Source organism: Ornithorhynchus anatinus, chromosome 2 (genome assembly GCF_004115215.2).
Source record: "Ornithorhynchus anatinus isolate Pmale09 chromosome 2, mOrnAna1.pri.v4, whole genome shotgun sequence".
Lineage (NCBI taxonomy): Eukaryota > Metazoa > Chordata > Mammalia > Monotremata > Ornithorhynchidae > Ornithorhynchus > Ornithorhynchus anatinus.
In genome coordinates, this window is record NC_041729.1 from 96,645,002 (window position 1) to 96,666,582 (window position 21,581).

The 21,581-nt window shown below is 42.6% G+C and overlaps 1 protein-coding gene across 11 annotated transcripts in view; it reads left to right on the plus strand.

Annotated features, from left to right (window-relative positions):
• Positions 1–21,581, plus strand: part of PTPRK (protein tyrosine phosphatase receptor type K) — a 614,361-nt gene that overhangs the window by 298,485 nt on the left and 294,295 nt on the right. For all 11 annotated transcript variants that reach the window (XM_029054054.2, XM_029054062.2, XM_029054075.2 and 8 more), the window contains exons 4-5: positions 15,850–15,931; positions 18,005–18,120. In XM_029054054.2, coding sequence (XP_028909887.1) covers positions 15,850–15,931; positions 18,005–18,120 — 198 coding nt within the window. The remainder of the gene's footprint in view (positions 1–15,849; positions 15,932–18,004; positions 18,121–21,581) is intronic.

The window sequence follows — 21,581 nt, forward strand, 5'->3', positions numbered from 1 at the left end:
CTGTGGGGAGATTCCCAATGCCCATGGTTAACCTTTGACCCTTCAGAGAGGCCGAGGAGCCATGTAGCTGAATCCTGCCATGAGCTGTCTGCTTTGGAGTTCCGTTCCCCAGGGCGGCTCTTGAGTTTGCAAGAATTTGACAGAACAGTCATGCTTGGGGTGGAGGGGTGGGGAGAATGGGGGCAAGATTGGCAAAGGCCACTTGTTGGGGGGAAAGGGATTGAATGGCCAACACCCCAACTCTGTAGCTGTCAGTATGGGGAGAGAGGTTGCACTGTTCTCACTGAAACACCCAGTCCTGCCCTTTCTTCCCTTCCTACTCCTGCTCTCACTTAGCCACAAACTGGGGTGAATAGTCTCTGCTTCCATCAACATCCTTTTCCCTCTGCTACTTCCCATGCCATCATTAATTGACCAGGCAGAGAGAATATTAGTGAGAGGGCTGAAAATAAGGACAAACCTGGCCAAGTCCAAACTGATCTGGTACCAGTATTTTTTTTTAAGGCCATCCAATCTCTGTTCTGTCCCCTGACCAGATAAGCATAGATGACTGAGGGACTGTCAGGATTTCTTCCGGGTTTTCTTGTCTTGATTAGTATAGTCAGTTATAGTTACTCAGCACCCAGCAGATGCAGTGCCAAATTTATTGACGGTAGGACCCTTTCTCTATCCCTTCCCTGGCCTATACTATCATGGATTACTTTGGACCCAATTCTTGGGTTCCCAAGCCAATTTTCTATCTGGAGCTCACTCTCAACTCCATCCCCTAGCTCACATTGTTCCACCAGTCTGGAACTTCTCCTCCCCATTATTCAACAGACCACAGCTCTCCCTGTCTTCAATGTCTTCCTAAAATCCCACGTCTTCCAAGTCTGTCCAGGCTAGTTTCCAAAACTCAAGTCAGTCTAGCACTTACCCAATCATTTATTTTTATTAGAATGTAGGTTCTAATCCTGCTCCACCATTTGTCTGCTTTGTGACCTTGGGCAAGTTCCTTCACTTCTCTGTGCCTCAGTTAATTGATCTGTAAAATGAGGATTGAAACTGTGATCCCCAGGAGGGACAGGGACTGACTTGCTTGTATCCACCGCAGCACTTAGTACAGTGCCTGAAATATAGTAAATGCTTAAATACCACAATTATTATTAATATTTACCCCCATCAGTACATATGTTTGTTTGTACAAATGACTGTTCAATCAATTTATTCCCATTATCCTATTTGTAAATATTGTACATTGATCTTCTCTGTAATACTGTACGGTTCTTGTGTGCAGGAATGTGTCTCATGTTTTTACTGTACCTTCCCAAGTGTTCAGTTCATTGCATCCAGGGGGAGCTCAGAAAATACCACTCCTGCTAATACTCCTGAACCCAAAGGTCTAAAACTGGAAGCTGAATTCTTATGGGAAAACTTGGCAATGGTGCTAGTGATTAGTAGCAAAAGCAGATTCTCAAAACATTTCTGTGTTATCCATTCAGCTTCAATTACCCCCTTTTCACCCCACATTTACCCCTCTTTCTCTTTCCAAGCTTAGTTTGATGATGTAAAGCATTTCAGGTGACAAGGTTGGAATGCTGACTAAATTACTAGCATTGAGCCTCCTTTAGTGTGAACTGTCTAATTTTGGAGGTGACCAATGACAAACACATGTATAAGAGAGTGACACAAGCAAATCCTACACTCAGGTCACATTATTAAACCATGAAAGCATTTATTTCCTCAGAGGGACACACCACATTTAAATTGTGCAGTATTCAACATCTTATGGGAGGGTAGTAAATAAAAGTTAAATAGGAAGAGGGAAGAGAAAAATCATGGCTGTTAGCAAGGAATTGTTCTCCGTACTTTCCAAGGGTGAAATAAATTACGCCAAGTTGCCTAGATATTCAAACACGCACCAGATTTATTGCTTAACAAATGTCTTGTATTTCTGTCCGTTGAAAAGCTTGTTCATGGCGTAAAGATGAATCAGTGGTTTCCTCCTGTTATTTTACATTATGTATATTATCACAACTATTTTGAATTCTGTGTTGATTTTGATTATCTTTTTTTCCTGAGTAGGAAATGACAGATAGAGAATTGTCTCAATAACTAATTTTTGCCTTCATTAACTGACTTTTTTGCATGACCAAGGATTATCCCTTGTTAAATCTGTATATCGGCATGCATAAATTCTTTGGATACGTGTTCATTTTGTTTAATAGAATACAATGTGGAATGGATTGCCGATTATGCAGAGGGAGATTTCACAGTCAGTAGCGTCATCTTTGAAAACAAAGAATAGAGTGTGCTTTTTCTCTTTCTCTCTTGCTACCTCTTTTAGTTTCATAATTTCTTGCTGACAGGGTAGCCAGTAGTATTATGTAAGTAATGGTTAATCTATTAGGTGGTCCAAAAAGGTTGAGTTGTGTAATATTTTCATTTATTTGAAAATAAATATTTATTCCTGCAATAGATTTGGAATTCAGATGTCAGAAGTTAAGGAGCAGAGTAAGCGTGGACAAATAATTTACACATCTCGCTTAAGTTTGCAGTTTCAGATTGCATTCCAGAAGTCATTAGGTCAGCCCATCATTGGTGTTTAGTGAGTAATTTCTGAATACAGAGTACTGTGCTTGGTGTTTGAAGAAACCTCCTTCCTCATTCTTGTGGAACCTGGCTGTGTGTTAGAGTCAGGGCAGAAGGAGCTGGTGCATGTTCAGAGGAGAGGGCCACCTAAATGGGACATGAGAGGAAAGAGGGTGCCAAAAAGTATTTCACCAAGACTACCTCTTGCATCAATCAGTGAAAGATGTTTATTGAGTGCTTTTTGTGTGTAGAGCACTGTACTAAGCACTTAGGAGACTACAATAAGGGAAGAAGACACAACTCCTACCCTCCAGGAGCTTGCAATCTGGCAAGGGAGCCAGGCACTAAAATTAATTTCAGGTAGAAACAGTATGGATTAGTGGAAATAGCATGGGAGTCAGAGGAACTGGCTTCTAATCCTGGTTCCACCACTTGTCTGCTATTTAACCTTAGGCAAGTCATGTAATTTCTTGCAGCCTCAGTTACCTCAACTATAAAATGAAGATTAAGACCATGAGCCCCATGTGGGACATGGACTGTGTCCAACCTGATTAGTTTGTATCTACCCCAGCACCAATTACAATGCCTGGCCCAAAGTAAGTGCTTACCAAATACCACTGACAAAAAGAAAAAAAGTAACTTAGTATAAAAATATGTACGCAAGTGCTGATAGTTTGGGGAGGATGGTGCCAACCATCAGATTCTCTTGGATTGTGTGGACAGTTTGTCTTGGGCAGATAACTTGTCTACCAACTTTATTATATGTTACTCTCCAAAGCACTTAGTGAAGTGTTCTGCACACAGTAAGTACTTAATAACTGCCGTTGATGGATTGACAATCAGCTTGACCATATCTGACTCCATGACCTTACCTCTGTTAGCAGAATTGGCCTTTAAGAATGTTTTTTCTGGTTGTTGATGCCAAAATGTTTCTAGGAGAGGATATCCTAGTTGGTTGGCTGATATGTGTACTAGTTGGAGCTTGGTTAGGTTCAGCAGAGACCTTCATAAGTCAGCAATGTGCGAGTGATAGTGACATAAACCTGAAGAATAGGAATTGAAAGAGGGTTTAAATCAATGGGGGAGGAAGCAACAAAGAAAATGGTACTTTCTGAGCTCAGACTGAAATACTAATTAAGGACAACAGCCTAAGATTAGGAAAAAGATGGGAAATCACTGAGAATGCCAACATCAGTATCATAATTTAAGATAAATATATATTCTCCATTTATAAGAAGGTAGCTGAATTACTAAATGTTAAAAATGCTCAAGCAGCATTTTAAAAGTTCAAATTCAATATGAAAACAGTTTTCACCTTCTGGACTATATCCTGGAATGTATTAAGACTTTGGAGATTTAATGTGTTTTGAAATTGAGGCATGACTTGATAGCTTGACTCAGGGAGAGCTACCCCTCTTCTGATTGCTACCTGCTAGATTGGTCTGTCTGCTGGAGTGGTCTTCCAGTAGTGCACTACTATTTTGCATTATTGGCAACTGCTTCATTATGTTTTTATACCATTCATGTGCTCTTGGCTTGTTAGTTTCCCCCTTCTGTTTATGGTCCAACAGCAGCTCAGTTATTCTACTGTCATCTATTATTCTCACATGTCCTGCCCAGTTTAATTGTGTTGCCGTGAACTTTGTTTTAATGCTGATGAGTTGACGGTCTTCCAGGACTTTCTTGTGGATAATCATGTCTTGCCATTTGATGTCTTGCCATTTGATGTTGAGCAAGGTTTCCAGGTGGTACTGGTGAAATGGGTCTAGAAGCTGTTGTGTCTTCTGTAGTAGGTTCAGATCTCTCACACATTTGAGAAAATGGAGTGTGAAGCTCCATTATCACTATTCTGTGTTTTGCAGACTGCTGAAAACCATATTGGCTTTCTTAATTTTTTTTTCTATATCTTATCTGAGTGTGCATTATCAGGCAGTGCTCTGCTTAGATAGCAGAATTTGGTGCTGTCCTTAAAAATGGTCATAATAACTCTTTGTGGAACTATTATTCCTTCTAGTTCCTCCTTGAGCTTTTAACAGTCCTATTGTTACATTGTATCAGGAGACAACTTTTTTATGTCGAAGAGTTGAATCATTTGAAATCTTTGAGCTGTTGGAGCACAGTCAAACAATTTATTACCACTCCACTCCCCCACCCAACCATGCATGTGGCATGTGACATCATATGTAATGTGATGCTATCATGGCACCATTTGGCTGTGTTATAGCAACAGCTATATTCATAATAGCAGATGTTTCTGGGATGGAAATGAGAGGGGAAAGAAAAGGAATGAGAGGAAGGAAAAAGGACAGTGGATAGAAGGTTTCCCCCTCTAGACTGTAAGCTTGTTGTGTGCAGGGAATGTGTCCATTGTACACTTCCAAGCACTTAGTACAGTGCTCTGCACTCAGTAAGTGCTCAATAAATTTGATTGACAAAGATAGCTATATATCCTGTTACCTCCTTCTAGCTATGGTTTATTTTAATGTCCATCTCTCACACTAGACTATAAATTCCTTGAGGTAATGCATCATGTCTACTAATTCTATTATTCATTCTCAAGCATTTAGTAATAATAATAATGATGGTATTTGTTAAGCACTTACTATGTGCCAAGCACTGATCTAAGCGCTGGGGTAGATACAAGGCAATCAGGTTGTCCCATATGGGGCTCGCAGGTGTGATTTCAAAAGAGTCTTTCCTGAAGTTTTGAAAATTTAGAAAATGTATATTGAGCTAGAATAGAGGAATAAAAATGTTAATGCTTGTTTCGACTTTCCCTTTTCTTTTAGCTCTTTTAGTTCTGTGATCAAGATTTGGGTTTGAGAAGAATCAAAAAGAAGACAGAGATGGGATATTTTGTGCCCCTACATACAACTGGTTCAAGTTGCTTCTTAGGGAATGGGTCTACTGACTCTGTCATACTGTACTATTCCAAGTGCTTACTAAGTGCTCTGCACACAGTTAAGCACTCAATTCATTGATTGATCTTTCATGCCAAATAGCTTGAGTAATTTAGGAAGGAAGCCAGGGGCTAGAAGAAATCAGGCCATCTGAGTCAGAGTTAATCTGTAACCAGGTTAAACCACCCATTATGACTTCCACAACTAAACTTTTCCAAATTTTGATCTTTTAATAACCATTAAAGGACTTTTCAATTATTACCTTGCTTGTGTTATGGCCATTAGGGGACATTTATTTGTTAATGAGAAAAGCATGAATCTTTTGGAGAGGTTCCTATTATCTTTGCGTGGTTCACGGAAATGCATTGCATTAACCTTCAAATTATTTCATTTTGGAATGAGTGAAATCCAGGAAGAGGGTGCTGATTTCTCCACCTCCCTCCCCTCCCCCCCCGACTCCCACATGCAGACCACCTCTGCCAATGTGACTGGAATGGAGTTCAATAAACACTATTGGTGATTATGAAATTCAAGGGTCAGATAACGTCTGTCCAGTTAAACCCTGAGTAAAGCAGTGCTTGTCGTTCTTCTTCTTGTTTTCCCCCGCTGGGATTACTTATGAATTTGCCTCTAGTAAATTTTGATCTTATTTACAATGCAGGAAGGGCCCTGGTGTTTGAAAGTGCGAGCTATGAATTAGTTTAGTAAATTCGTGTTGGTTTTGTGCTTATGTCCTGTATGGAGAGAATTAAAGGTGAGACTGCTGCCCTCTGTGATCCACTAGGAAAGGACTTGAATTTCAGCTCAGATGGGGAAAAGGTGGATTTTTGATCTTTCCCAGCTCTTCTTGACATTTGGTAGCCTTTTCTTGAAAACTGAGTCTTGTGGTGGCAGTATAAATACAGGGCTCAAATTAAAATCAAGCAGAGCTCTCTGTATGGCCTTGAATTATACGGCTGAAGCTTCTAGTTTGTCCCCTGCTCTGGTGCACTACTGAACATACCCTTTTGAAATGTTTTAAGAAAAAAAAACTTTTGGCAAAACCAGAGGTCAGAATCTTCTGCCACAGACAAGGTTCAGAATCTTATGTTATTTGTTAAGCACTTACTATGTGGCAGGCACTGTATTAAGTGCTGGGGTAGATACAGTATTATCAGGTTGGACACAGTCCACGTCCCACATGGGGATCCCAGCTTTAATCTCCATTTTGCAGCAGAAGCAGAGAAAAGTGAAGTGATTTGCCCAAGATCACACAACAGAAATGTGGCAGAGCCAGGTTTAGAACCCAGGTCCTCCGACTCCCAGGCCTGTGCTCTCTCCTCAAAGCTGCACTGCTGCTGCTTCTGTTAATGGTGATGTGTTCTTTCGGAATAGACTGAAATGGAAGAGAGGGTGGAGCTTTCCATAACCCTCACTATTGCCATCTTCCCTGGTACGTGATACTCAATCATCTCTGCCGGAGGCTGGGCTTTTTCAGAGGTAAAGCATACTGGTAGTACAGTCTAACCAATCAACTGTCAAATGCTACCACCTCCGTGGTCTGTAGAGGAATGTCTAGAAAGTTCCCCCAAATCCAGAATACCTACTTCTGAAATTGTCCCTCGCCCTCTCTCTGGAAGCTTTTCTGACTTTTAGATCTGGAGGTAGTTGTGTGCTTCTTTGGCCATTTATCTGGTTGGCTAGAGCTGAAATTGCCTAATTTCTGTAAGCCATTAAAATATTCTATTGAGCATCAGTCTTCTGTTGAGTGTGCTTTCCTCCTGAAGAGATGCCTGAGGATATTATACTGAGGAAGATTGGTCATGAATTGCTCATGATTAAAGAGAAGAAAATACAGTGGAAAAAATGAACAATTAAGTGTTGTCAACTCACTTTTAACAATTAAGCAAGTGCAGTGTGATGAAATTACTCAGTTCATGCATTCTTCCCTTCCTTCACCCCCATCATCACCAACCCTGATTAATCAGTCAGTGGAATTTATTGAGCACTTCCTGTGTGTAGACCACTGTACTTGGGAGAGTACACTATAGCAGAGTCAGGAGACATATTCCCTACCCACAGCAAGCTTACAGAGTGTTAAGTAAACAGGATTGGGGGCACTATGAGTTTACCCAGGATGGTATTATATTGCTTATCTTGATTATAAATTTAGAGCTTTAAAGGTGAATCGATGGCTCAGAGCAAGGGACAGACCTCCGTCCTGAGGCATTATTCAGATACATTATACCCTGACATATGATCACCTCTGTTCTATGCAAGGGGAAGCTCTGTTGCCAAACTTTAAGAGGTTTGGGTTGTGGGCTGTAAGAAGAAAAATGGCATGTCTCCATGAGCTGGGAAAAATAATGCTGTAATTCAGTGCCATGCTGGTAGACGAGTAAAAGAAATAGAAACCTTAACCGGTCATGTTTTATTTCGGGCAAAGGCAACGAACTGTAAAATATAACCCCAGATGGTCCTGCCATGATAGTAAAGATACAGAAATGACATTTTGTTGACAAATTTTCCTCTACCTTTCGCTTTTCCTTTTTCTGTTGTAAAATGAAATTGCTCGTGAAGTTAGTGCTCTCATCTCCATGCTTCTAAGGAAGAAGGTCTGATTTGTAAAGGGGTGGGTATCAAACTATTTTGAGCATCTAGATGATTTTCCCTTCATTCTCCAGCTTTGCAAATCCCACCACACCACTGCTTCTCCCCTCTTGCTAAATAAACATTGGTCGTCCTCATGGAAGAGCACATCCCCTGAAAAGTGCACATTCTTCCGCTCAGGAGGAAGGGGGTGGCAAAGACCACTCAAATTTTTCTATATTTATCTATTTATTTTTCTATTTATCTGTATTTATTTATCCCCTCCCATACCAAAAATAAACCACACACAGTTTGTCCTCTTAGTATTCAAGCACAGTTTAAAGTTTGTAGGAGAGACGCAGGCTATAAAGGTGGTCTTCTTACCCTGTAGATTGTGAGCCACTCGAGGGATGGGGTGCATGTCTAATTCTCCCCTGTGTACTCCTTCTCAGCATGAAGTACAGTGCTCTGCACACACTAAACAATAAATAGTATTACCACTACCAGTTTATACTGAGCAGGGATTATCTCTATCTGTTCCCGAATTGTACATTCCAAGCGCTGAGTACAGTGCTCTGCACAAAGTAAGCACTCAATAAATACTATTGAATGAATTTAAGGAAGGCACACTACTAGCATTGTGATGGTTATCTGTTAACCTCCATTTTTCTTCTATCGCCTTTGTAAATTTCCTGTGATTCCCCACGGACCTTTGGAATTTTCACATGATTCCTCAGGGACTACATCTTCCCAGGTTCTGGGTTTCATGGGGGGCGGTCCCCTTCCTTTCTTGGGTGGTCTTAGAGAAATCAGTTTGTGTGGGATCAAATGGGTCTCTGGAACACATGGTTTATGGGTGTGGTGTGGTGAAGAAACAGTGAAAGTTTCTATCTTCCCCATTATCACCTCCTCCCTGTCCTCGCTGGTCTCATTGCCTTCTACCACTGCACAACATTGGTCTGGCAGTCAGTCATACTTATTGAGTGCTTACTGTGTGCAGAGCACTGTGTACTAAGCACTTGAGAGAGTACAATATAAAAGTAGCCTGCAATGAGCTTACTAAAGGGGGAGACAGGCATTAATTTAAATAAGTAAATTACAGATATGTACCTAAGTGCTGTGGAGCTGGGAGGGAAGATGAAGAGAGAGAGCAAGTCAGAGTGATGCAGAGGTAAAGGAGGGCTTAGTTAGGGAAGAATTGTTGTAGACGATATGCCATCATTAACACTTTGAAGAGGGGGAAGAGTAATTGTCTGGATAAGAGGAGGGAGGTCATTCCAGGCTAGAGGTAGGACGTGGGTGAGAGGTCACCTCTGCTATATTATGGAAAATTGGCTAAGCTCTGTGAAGATTAGGAATCAAATTAAATCTTCCTCTCCATGAAACCCTGGTCTAGTAGAAGACCAGTCCCATGCTTTTGAAAATATCAATTACCAGAAGAAGAATAAAGTGAAATGAACTGGGGGTCAGCTGTATCCTACTCAGTTTCTGATTCAGCCAACTGTTTTCACAGCAACAGCAGAGCTGCAGTGTAGATTGTGGGGAAGTTCTGGAGTGCACGTGGGGAAGTTGGGTGGTTACAGTTTGATATAAAGTATTGGGACGGGCTTTGGGCACAGCCCAGAATCCCTCCTCATTTGAGTTCTAGCTGAGGAAAGGATACGGTAACCAATCAGGTGTGCCTGTTACACATAGACAATCGTGCCCTTGTTTGAGACAAGGCTTCTCACATCCCAGGACAAGTGAGAAGCCACTGAATGAGGCTATGCTTTAACCTGTAATATTGTAAAGAGTCTAGATTTCAAGGTTTTCACACAAGTGTTTGATTTATGGTATTTCAAATCCTCTGGGACCCTGTCAGCAGCAATCCCTGCCTCACAGCATTACTTAAGCATTCAAATGGAAGTAATTATGTTTTCACGGTTGCTAAATTAACTCAGTAAAATTATCTGGAACTTTCTCAAGGGAAGAGTCATTTTATTATGTCAACAAAATTTTATATATTAGGTAAAAATGTGTTAAGTGCCCTTTTCTATTCCCCTCCTTCCCCCGCTCAGCCAAATATCTATGTTGCCTAGAAACCTCTTTAGCTTGAAATGTCATACAAACTCCATTTTGTTTTCAGGAACTGTGATAAAAGTAATTTGGGTGGTAGGGACGACACCTCCAGTGTGCCTTATCCAAGAATTATGGAGTATTTTCAAATGTAGAGGTTTTACGTTATTCCTGAGTAGCAGCGTGCCTACTAGATAGAGCATGATCCTGGAAGTCAGACGGACTTGGGTTCTAATCCCAACTCTGCCACTTGTGTGCCGTGTGACCTTAGGCAAGTCACTTAACTTTTATGTGCCTCAGTTCCCTCATCTGTAAAATGGGGATTAAGACTGTGAGCCCTTTGTGTCCAAACTGATTATCTTGTATCTACCCCAGCACTTAAAACAATGCCTGGTACATAGTGAGCACTTCAAAGATACCATTATTTTTCTTTCTTCTTTTTTTTCCTCAAGAGCAGTCTTTTTTAAGGGTCTGCTGAGGGAAAAGGGTGATGGGGGTCTACCTGTAGGCCCTGGCCTCTAGAAGGGAGACAAACCAACATGCCTGACTTTGCCTGAAACCACTGTGTTTATACCAGAGTAGCCCCAGGAGACCAATTGCTGTGATTGTGGATTTAGCAGTTCAAGGCTCCTGCTTTTCTAGGAAAACAGGCAATGCTGCACAGGTGGCTGGTGTTTGAGACACTCAGGCCCTGCTGTAAATGTTGGAGCTGAGGGCTGCTGAAGCTCAGCTGAAACTGGTGTCTGGTAAGCTCAAGTGGAAATTTCCCAAACCTCCTCTAGGCTCACCGGAAGGTGCTTTCTGGCCAGCAAGGCTCTGGGATGTGTAGATTGTGGGCAGGACGGGGCATTGGCCCACTAGGGCTACTGCATTTGCTTTAGTATGCATGCAGTAGTGGGAAGCAGTGTGGCCTAGTGGAAAGAGCACAGGCCTGAGAATTAGAGGACCTGGATTCTAATCTTGACATCTCAACCCCACAACTAGTCTATGTGAAGTTGGGCTAGTCAGTTAACTTCTCTGAACCTCAATTTTCTCAACTGCAAAATGAGGATTCAATGCCTGATCTCCTTCCTACTTAAACTATGAGCCCCATCTGGGACAAGGTTTGTGACCTGATTATCTTGAATCTACCCCAGTGCCTAGAACAGTGCTTGATCCATAACAAATGTTTAACAAATGACATTGAAAAGAGCTTAGCTTTTCTGTAGAGGTATTCATCAATCAATGGTATATATTGAGCACTTACCTTGGGCAGAGCACTGTACTATGGGCTTGGGAAAATATAATTCAGTATAGTTGGTAGAAAAAATACCTATCTTCAAGGAGTTTACAATATAGTGGAGGAGCTTACTATCTATGTATAAGTATATAACCCTCTCATTACCCACAAAGGAACTGAGAGACTAGGAAATTAATTGTCAAACCCAAAGCCTAAGAATCCAGTACGATCTCTTGGAGTTTCAGACTGTAAGCTCCTTGTGGGCAGGGAATGTGTGTACAAAATTTTATTTTATTGTATTCTCCCAGGAGCTTAGTACACTGTTCTACCCAAAGTAAGTGCTCAATAAATTGATTGGTTCCCTTGAGTACCCAATCCTTGTTGTCTATCCTGACCCTCTGGCATAACTAATTAAAAGATTGACCAAGTCAGTTTGGAATGAGCAGTATAAGAAGTTATTTTTCTGAGTGACTAGTGAAAATATATTGTCCTAAATTGCCCAAACTCAGGTCTAGGAAGGGAAATTGTAGTTATTTTCTACTTGTCAAGTCACCAGTGTGCTTTTCTCTCTGAAGTTTACTATGTGCTATTCAAAAGTTGGCTCAAAGCCACTCTGATTTTGGTCCTGATTCACTAAAGAAATCTGTTTCACTGTTTTTAAAAGTTCATTTCTAGTGCAGGGAGAGCTAGCTTCTGGAGGCATTCAATCAAAATTAAAAGCAGCAACAAAAGCTGGTGTCATTGAGAGTCTGGACACGTACATCCAGTTCTTGATTTAATTTGCATGCAAGAATCAAGTTGTCCTGAGCCTTTGTATTGGTCTCCTTTCCCCACCCCATTTTTCTTCAATTAGTTATTCAATCGATAGTCCAGAAATGGTGCCGGAGCTGCAGAAATTAGTTTAGAAATAGCCACCTTCAGGATTTCAGGTAATGAAGTGGAGAGAAAGCAGCATGAAAAGCCAAGCTCCTTTGGTTCCTGGACTGAGGGAGGGGCAGGGGGTTTATGCTGTCATCTGTCATGGCTGCGAGCTCCTCCATCGGACACCCGATCCGCAGAGCTCAGCACCCTACTTTAGAATTGACCTGTGCATTAACTCGAGTTCTGGGTAATTAAGTTAGGAAGAATCCATTTTTGTTCCTGGCTGGACAGAGGTGCGTTATAAGTTGAATGCGCTGTGGAAGTGATAAGGCTGATTAGATCTTTGCCAGTCAAGGCATCGGCTCTTGGAAATTTCCTTTTAGCTTGTGTTAATGACGCACGGCAATGCTTAACCGGGAGAATGAGGTCAGGAAGAAGAGAAACACATTTTTTTTCCTTGCAATAAAGAACCGTTTCTTCAGCTTTTTCAAAAATGGAGCCCTAGATGGATTACGAGCTCTAGAATGAGACTGAGTTTCAATGAACAAATAAGGAACTTTTGCATCCCCAGAGGATGGTAATTCCCGCCGACTCAGCGCTCACAGGAAGGGAAAGACTTGAAACTACCTGAAAAAGTCAAGTCTATCCACACTGATGAAGTTGGATTCTAAGGTCCATTGACCATCCCACAGCAATCAGAAACAAAAGTTGAAAATGAATTCAAGCCCAGGCAGCCGGAGAGCGTGGCAGATATTGCCATCCCATGGGCACAGTCCTACAGAAGGTGTAGTAGGAGAAGAACCACGGACAGTTGTAGTAGGACCCATAATGCCGAAGTGAGGGCTACATGAAGTGGAGATGTGTTCACCCCCTTTGGATGCTGTAGACACCCTTGGATAGAGAAGCAGCATGGCAGAGTGGATAGAGCAAGGGTCTGGGAGTCAGAAGGTCTTGGGTTCTAATCCCTATTCTGCCACTTGTCTGCTGTGGGACTTTGGGCAGGTCACTTCACTTCTCTGGGCCTCAGTTACCTCATCTGTAAAATGGGAATTGAGAGTGTGAACTCTATGTGGCACGAGCTGTGTTCAACCTGATTTGCTTGTATCCACCCCAGCTCTTAGTACAGTACAAATACCACAATTATTATTATATCCACATCCTGGAACTGAACAAAAGACCCCAAGAGGCAGATGAAGAGGCCCAGGAGCAGACCCGACAGTGCACACATCTAACTATTCTCCCTATTTTTTTTTCGCTTCCCAGGTAGAGACATTAACAGGAGGAGGTAGTAGGGAGGGGACAACTTAACGATTAGGGTGGCTACTAATAGCATTTGTGGCTACTTGGCACCCAGGCACATGTGACATTTTGTGCCTTGAGCCGAGGTTGCTACACGGCGTGAAGACATCATATGGAACACTGTAGAAAACTGCCTACACCTAGAACATTCCTTGGGCGGGAGGGGGGAGATGCATCCCAAATGTACCCCACTTGCTCCTCAATGGTTTCCCATCCAAGTCCTTGATGCTGCTTCTGAGCTCAGACCTCAGACACTACTGACATTTTTTCTTTATGTTTTTTGTCAATCAATCTTATTTATTGAGCGCTTACTGTGTTCAGGGCACTGTACTAAGTGCTTGGGAGAGTACAAAGAACAATAAACTTACAGTTTAGGCAGACATTGATATAAATAAATGAATCATGGATATGTACGTAAATGCTGTAGCACTGGGGGTGGTGAATAAAGGGAGCAAGTCAAGGTGATGCAGACGGGAGTGGGGAAAGAGGAAAGGAGGCCTGAGTCAAGGAAGACCTCTTGGAGGAGATGTACCTTCAGTAAGGATTTGCAGGTGGGGTGAGTAATTGTCTGTCAGATATGAAAAGGGAGGACATTCCAGACCAGAGGCAAGATGTGAGCAAGAGGTCAGCAGTGAGATCTCCCAAGCACTTAGTACGGTGCTCTGTACATAGTAAGCGCTCAAAAAATATGAGTGAATGAATGAATTCAGGTACAGTGAGTAGGTTGGCATTTGATGAGCCAAGTGCGTGGCCTGGGTTATAGTAGGAGAGTTAGCAAGGTGAGGTAGGAGAGGGCAAGGTGATGGAGTGCTGCATAGCCCCTTCCCCTTCCCCCCTAAAATCTCTGTTGCTATTAAAGCACAGTATACAAACAAGTATCTAAAAGTGAGTGGTTTAAGTCATCCTGCCCAGTATGTCGAGGGCATAAGAAGCATGAATTTGTTGTTCTTTTTATATATGGCCTGAAGGCGTTCCAGGGTATGAAGTTGGGCTGCATTTAACTCTTCCTTCCATGCTGGATAGTTTAGGGGTTTTCCCTATGCAACACTGTGTAACACTGGCACTATATATATATATATATATATATATATATATATGTATATTTGTAAAGAGGGAAAAAGATTTGGTATTTTACTACTTCAAAAAATTCAGAAGCTAATTTAATTTGAGGTGTTGTGAAGGGGCCCTTAGAATGCCCCCCCCCCCGCAACTGTGTCACATAATAATAATATTCGTCAAGCAGTTACTATGCTTCAAGCACTCTACTAAGACTGGGATGGATACAAGCAAATCAGATTAGACACAGTCACTGTCCCACATGGGGCTCACAGTCTCAATCCTCATTTTGTAGATTAGGGAACTGAGGCACAGAGAAGTGAAGTGACTTGCCCAAGGTCACAGAGCAGGCAAGTGCCAGAGCCAGGTTTAGAACCCAAGTCCTTCGGACTCTCAGGCCAGTGGTCTATCCACTACGCCATGCTGCTTCCACACAACGTCATGCTGCTTCCATATCCTTCCCTTTCCAAACCTTGTAGGAGACCACCCTCGCCAGGAGACGTTCTCTAGTTAATTTCTTCCTTTTCCTGCACTAACATCATTCAGCCTGTTTGTTTACTTTGTTGATCATTTTATTTAGCCACTTGTGTTTATTTTTTACAGCTACTCACCCTCTAATTATTCTTTACCCATCAATTTATGTTGACTTAATTCACTGTAAAATTGGGGATAGGAAGCCAGTCTTCTCTGTGTCTCCCAAGTGCTTTGTGCAGAGTTCCTCACATGCTAGGTTTCCAGGACATCCTTGTGGTACAGATCCATCTCTAGTGGCAGGTTAATAGCCAGTTTGGGACCCGGAAATTGTCAAGTCAAAAACTAAGGGTTAAACATCAAGTGCTTAGTACAGTGCTCTAGACACAGTAAGTGTTCAGTAGATACCACTGATGATGACCTGTTCCATAGACGTACAAAACCAGAGTCACAAATGGGTGTGTATAGTAACTCTTCATACTTGAAGAAGATGTCACCTAACGGTACATGTGTATATCAGTAGCCAAGCATGTATGTATAAATGCATTCATTTAGCAAAATCTTTGCCTACAGAAATCTGGGCTTTGCAGAAATCTGTAGGAAGGCACCAGTCTCAAATAACCTTAATTACAGATTATTATAAATGCCCTCAATCTATCTGGAGCATGGAAATCAGGAAAGTTATCAAACTATGTTACATTAAGCAATAAATATACTTTAAACCTCACAGAAAGTTCCAGGTAAATGAAAAAGCCAGTAAATGTCTCTCATATCTACTCTCCTTCCACTGGGGGAATTTTGCTGAAATGAGTGTTGTAAACATTTTTTTTTTTCGTTTCCCTCTGACAGGTAATATTTGAAGCTGAAGTCTCCGATGGGAGATTGGGCTACATTGCCATCGATGACATCCAAGTACTGAGTTACCCCTGTGGTGAGTTGGGATCAAGAGTGGTATTTCTGTGGGTCCTTTCAGATTCTGACACAGGCTCAGAGTTGGGGTTTTCATCACTTAGTCATTGTGTTGTTCTTTGGTCCCTTTTCTGAGGTTTCTGTGCCACGTCTAGAGTTGCACATCAGGCCTATTGCAGTAGTTACAGACCTTTTCCCCCCCATCCCAAGTAAATAATGGCATGCTCATTAATGATGGAAATCTCAATTTGTGTTCTTTAATCATAATGAGTGTGTAAGATGCGTAAGAGCTTCAATAGATATGCTAAATGAGAATGGGCTCATTTGTTTAAGAGGAGAAGCCTGTTACAGAAACTTAGCCAGTAAGGATAAAGGCTGGATTTTTATCTTCTGGAGATGATAATAATGGTAATCATTATGGTATTTGTTAATCACTTACTATATGTCAATCGCTGTTTAAAGCATTGTGGCAATTGCAAGCTAATGAGGTTGGACAAATTCCATGTCCCATATGGAGCTTAAAGTCTTAATCCCCAATTTAAAGATGAGGTAATTAAGGCACAAAGAAGTTAAATGACTTGCCCAAGGTCACACTGCTGACAAGTGGTGGAGCCAGAATTAGAACCCAGGTCCTTCTGACTCCAAGGCCCATGCGCTATCCACTAGATCATATTCTTGCATATGATGGGATCTGGAAAATGTCCCATTGGGCTTGACCTAGCCTGGCATTCAGGAAGCACAGCTAGATTCAGGGCTCTCGAAAGCATTCTGGAGTGGTAGTCTAGAGGGAATGTGTTTGGTGCTTTAGAGCTCTGAGGGAAGGAGAGCTGGTCCTGATCTGACCTATCTGGCTCACACACACACAGCAAAATGGAACAAATCAGGACCAAAAGAAGGTTAAGTGGGTTGGGTCGTGGTTGCGTGAAGCACCCGCTCTTCTGATTTCCCTTCTGTCACTCTGATAGATTATGTTCCTGTGTGTGTCCCCATGGTTGCCCCAGACAATTAGACAGACTGCCTTTATTCAATGCTCTCTGGACTCAGTACATTTACCCTGGGAAAAATCACATCACCCCATGACCTCTCTTGGCAGGAGCATCTTGTGAAAACCCTGAGCCCCCGTGGAAGATAGTTGGGGGAAGTTATAATTCTGGCCAAAGTGAGGTTCAGGCTCCAAGTTATTGCCTCCTTCCCCTCATATATGCTTTTTGCTTTAAACCCTAAAGCAAAGAATATGAGCCAACTGACTCTGAGTTTTTGAAGGCCTCCCAAAGGCTTTCAGCGAGGCTCAAGGGACTGGATGGGATCCAGGCTGTCTCTCCTGGTGGGTCTGAAGGTAAACCTTTTGAGAGCTGCTTCTCTGGAAAAGTAAGCTAAGCATTTGTGTAACAGATTAGCGTCGGGGCATGGGAATCAAATGAGTCCCTTGTGCCTAGTAAGGCTTAGTGCAATTCCAGCCCAAATTACTTTTTAAGAAAAGCATGCATGAGGCTGTGGTTTCTACAGGTAATTTAGGAGTAAGTGTGTTTGAAGACCTTACCTCGGCAGTCACCAGGACTGATATTTCATGGGGTAGGCTTTTCCTCTGGTGGTGTAGATGGATTTAGTAGTGTGAAAACTTTTCCCATTCTTGGGGACATCAAAGAGGTATTCTTTCCCCCACTGGGAACACTAGAGAGCTTTGTTTTTTTTTTAATGATGAGACTGCTGCTAATTAAACTTAATCTTATTGTTTCCTGGGTGAAGTCGCAATTGCAGTGTGTCAGGTATGACTGAAATTTGCCTCAGAATTTTTATATCAGTTTCTCTCGATGCTCTCAGTGTTTAATCTGCATGTTCAACATGAGCTATCAAAGCAAAGAACAGCTACTGCAGCACAACCAGGGAGAAGTGGGGGTGGGAGAGGGAAGAGAAGATAAGAGAAGGCTTATTTTCTTTTTTCCCTTCTGGAGTAAAGATAAAAAAAAAAACGCTTCCTTTCATTTTTAGCCGAAGGTTGTTATATTATGAGCCTATTGGGAAATAGTAACATAACATGCTTTTTTTCCTTCCTTGTGAACATTCGCTTGTAATTTTATTCTTTTTGCGTCCCTAGATAAATCTCCACATTTCTTGAGGCTGGGGGATGTGGAGGTCAATGCAGGCCAAAATGCTACGTTTCAGTGCATTGCTACTGGGAGAGATGCGGTGAACAACAAACTATGGCTGCAGGTAAGACGGGAGATAAATATCTGGGGGAGGAGGAGAGGGTAAACTATGGGTCGTGTTTCCTCACCATGCTCTTATATATGGGGAAAGAGAACGGCTTCCTTGGTATGCATAACCTGTTTCCCTAATTCAGCTTTCCAGTTCAAAGAACAACTTGAAGGGCATACAAATCATGTAAGGGCTAAATGGGTACCTAGTTAAATCTCAAATATAGGTATTTTTAAACTAGATGAGAAAATCGTTTCAAAGAGATGTGTACATAATGTGAAATTTATATAGCTTTTGAATTACATGTTTATTAGAGTAAAAAACATAAGGTAGATTGTCATACTTATCATCATCAGTGTTATTTATTGAGCACTTACTATGTGCAGAGCAGTGTACTAAGCTCTTGGGAGAGTACAACAGAGTTGACAGACATGTTCCCGACCCACAGTGAGCTTATGGTGAATTATCCTCCAGCAAGTCTTCCCTGATTTAATTCTCAACACTTTGAGTCATATGAACACATCAGTCACCTCCAGCACTTACATATTTATTCATACCTAACTTCAGCACTTGTGAATATATATGTAATCAATTGAGTGGTCAGTGTATTCTAATTACTCTATTTGTAACTGTTTTTATGTCTTTCTCCCCCATTAATATAATTAGTACACATTAAGATACCTTGATGTACATTAATACAATCACTCAACCTACCCCACCTGGATTATTGCATCAACGTCCTTGCAGACCTCCCAGCCTCCTGTCTCTTCCCACTCCAGTTCATACTTCACTCTGCTGACCAGATCACTGTTCCTCACAAACCATGCAGTTCATGTCACCCTCTTCTTCAAAAATGATAATAATAATAATGTTGGTATTCGTTAAACACTTACTATGTGCAGAGCACAGTTCTAAGCGCTGGGGTAGATAGAGGGTAATCAGGTTGTCCCACGTGAAGCTCACAGTTAATCCCCATTTTACAGATGAGGTAACTGAGGCACAGAGAAGTTAAGTGACTTGCCCACAGTCACACAGCTGACAAGTGGCAGAGCAGAGATTTGAACCCATGACCGCTGACTTCCAAGCCCGGGCTCTTTCCACTGAGCCACGCTGCTTCTCAGTGGTTGCCCATCCACCTGCATATCAAACAAAAACTCCTCACCCCTGGCTTGCCTCCTCCTACATCACCTCACTTCTCTCCTACAACCCAGCCCCCACACTTTGCTCCTCTATTGCTAACCTTCTCACTGTGCCTCGATGTCACCTATTTGGCCACTAGCCTCTAGCCCACATCCTGCCCTTGGCCTGGAATGCCCTCCCTCTTCAAATCTGGCAGACAATTATTCTCATCTCTTCAAAGCCTTACTTTAGGCACATCTCCTCCAAGAGGCCTTCCCAGACTAAGACCCAATATTCCTCATCTTCCATTTCTTTCTGCATCACCCTGACTTGCTCCCTTTGCTCTTCCCCCTTCCCAGCCTCACAGCACTTATATCCATAACTTTATTTATATTGATGTCTCTCTCCCTCCATCTAGACTGTAAGCTCGTTGTGGCCAGGGAATGTGTCTGATATGTTGTTGTACGCTTGCAAGCTCTTAGTACAGTGCTCTGCCCACAGTAAGTACTTAATAAATACAATTGACTGAGTACCTTGTGCTTTTGATATACTTTCCTAAGCTCATAGTATAAGCTTCTTGTGGGTGGGGAGCAGGTCTATCAATTTTATTATATTTCACTCTCCCAAGCACTTAGTTCAGTATTCTGCACACAGTAGTAAGGGCTCAGCAACATGATCTAATAGATCAAGCATGAACCTGGAATCAAAAAGACCTGGGTTCTAATAATAATAATGATAATAATGGTATTTGTTAAGCACTTACTATGTGCCAGATTCTGTACTAAGTGCTGGGGTGAATACAAGCAAATCAGGTTGAACACAGTCCCTGTCCCACATAATCCCTGTCTCACACAGTCCTTGTCCCACATCTACATCTCTGCCCTGTCCTCTCCCCAACCCTTCAGGCTCGTATCTCCTCCTGCCTCCAGGATGTCTCCACCTGGATGTTGGCCCGCCACCTAAAACTCAACATGAGCAAGACTGAGCCCCTCATCTTCCCTCCCGAGACTCTCTCCCAGACTTCCCTATCACTGTGGATGGCAGGACCATCCTTCCCGTCTCTCAGGCCCGCAATCTTGGTGTCATCTTTGACTCATCTCTCTTGTTCACCCCACACATCCAATCCGTCACCAAGACCTGCTGGTCTCTCCTTTATAATATCGCCAAGATCCACCCTTTCCTCTCCACCCAAATGGCTATCTTACTGTTATGGGCTCTCATAATATCCTGGTTGGATTATTGTGTCAGCCTTCTCTCTGATCTCCCTTCCTCCTGTCTCTCCCTCCTCCGATCTATTCTTCATTCTGCTTCCCGGCTCATTTTCCTGCAGAAACGCTCTGGGCATGTCACTCCCCTTCTTAAAAACCTCCAGTGGTTGCCTATCAACCTCTGCACGAAACAAAAACTTCACACTCTAGACTTCAAGGCTCTCCATCACCTTGCCCCCTCCTACCTCTCCTTCCTGCTCTCTTTGTACTGCCCACCCCTTAGGCTCCGCTCCTCGGCCGCCCACCTCCTCACCGTCACCCTTTCTCACCTATCCCGCCGTCGACCCCTGGCCCACGTCCTCCCGCTGTCCTGGAATGCCCTCCCTGCTCACCTCCGCCAAACTAACTCTCTTCCCCTCTTCAAAGCCCTACTTAGAGCTCACCTCCTCCAAGAGGCCTTCCCAGACTGAGCTTCCCCTTTTCCCTCTGCTTCCTCCCTCTTCCCCCCTTCACCTCCCCTCAGCTAAGCCCCTTTTCCCCTGCTTTCCCTCTGCTCCTCCCCCTCTCCCTTCCCCTCCCCTCAGCACTGTCCTCATCCGCTCATATCTATATATTTTTATTACCCTATTTATTTTGTTAATGAGATGTACATCCCCTTGATTCTATTTACTGCTATTGTTTTTGTCTGTTTGTCTCCCCCGATTAGACTGTAAACCCGTCAATGGGCAAGGATTCTCTCTATCTGTTGCCGAATTGTACATTCCAAGCACTCAGTACAGTGCTCTGCACATAGTAAGCACTCAATAAATACTATTGAATGAATAAATGAACATAGAGCTTGCAGTCTCAATCGTCATTTATAGGTGATTTAACTGAGGCACAGAGAAATAAAGTGGCTTACCCGAGGTCACACAGCAGACAAGTGGCAGAGGTGGCATAAGAACTCATTACCTTTTGACTCCCAGGTCCATGCCTCATCTTTTAGTCCCAGCACCGCCACTTGTCTGCTGTGTGACCAAGGGAAAGTCATTTCACTGTACCTCAGTTATCTCCTCTGTAAAATGGGGATTAAGACTGTGAGTCCCATGTGGGACAGGGACTGTGTCCAATCTTATTGCCTTGTATCTGCACAGTGCTTAGAACAGTACC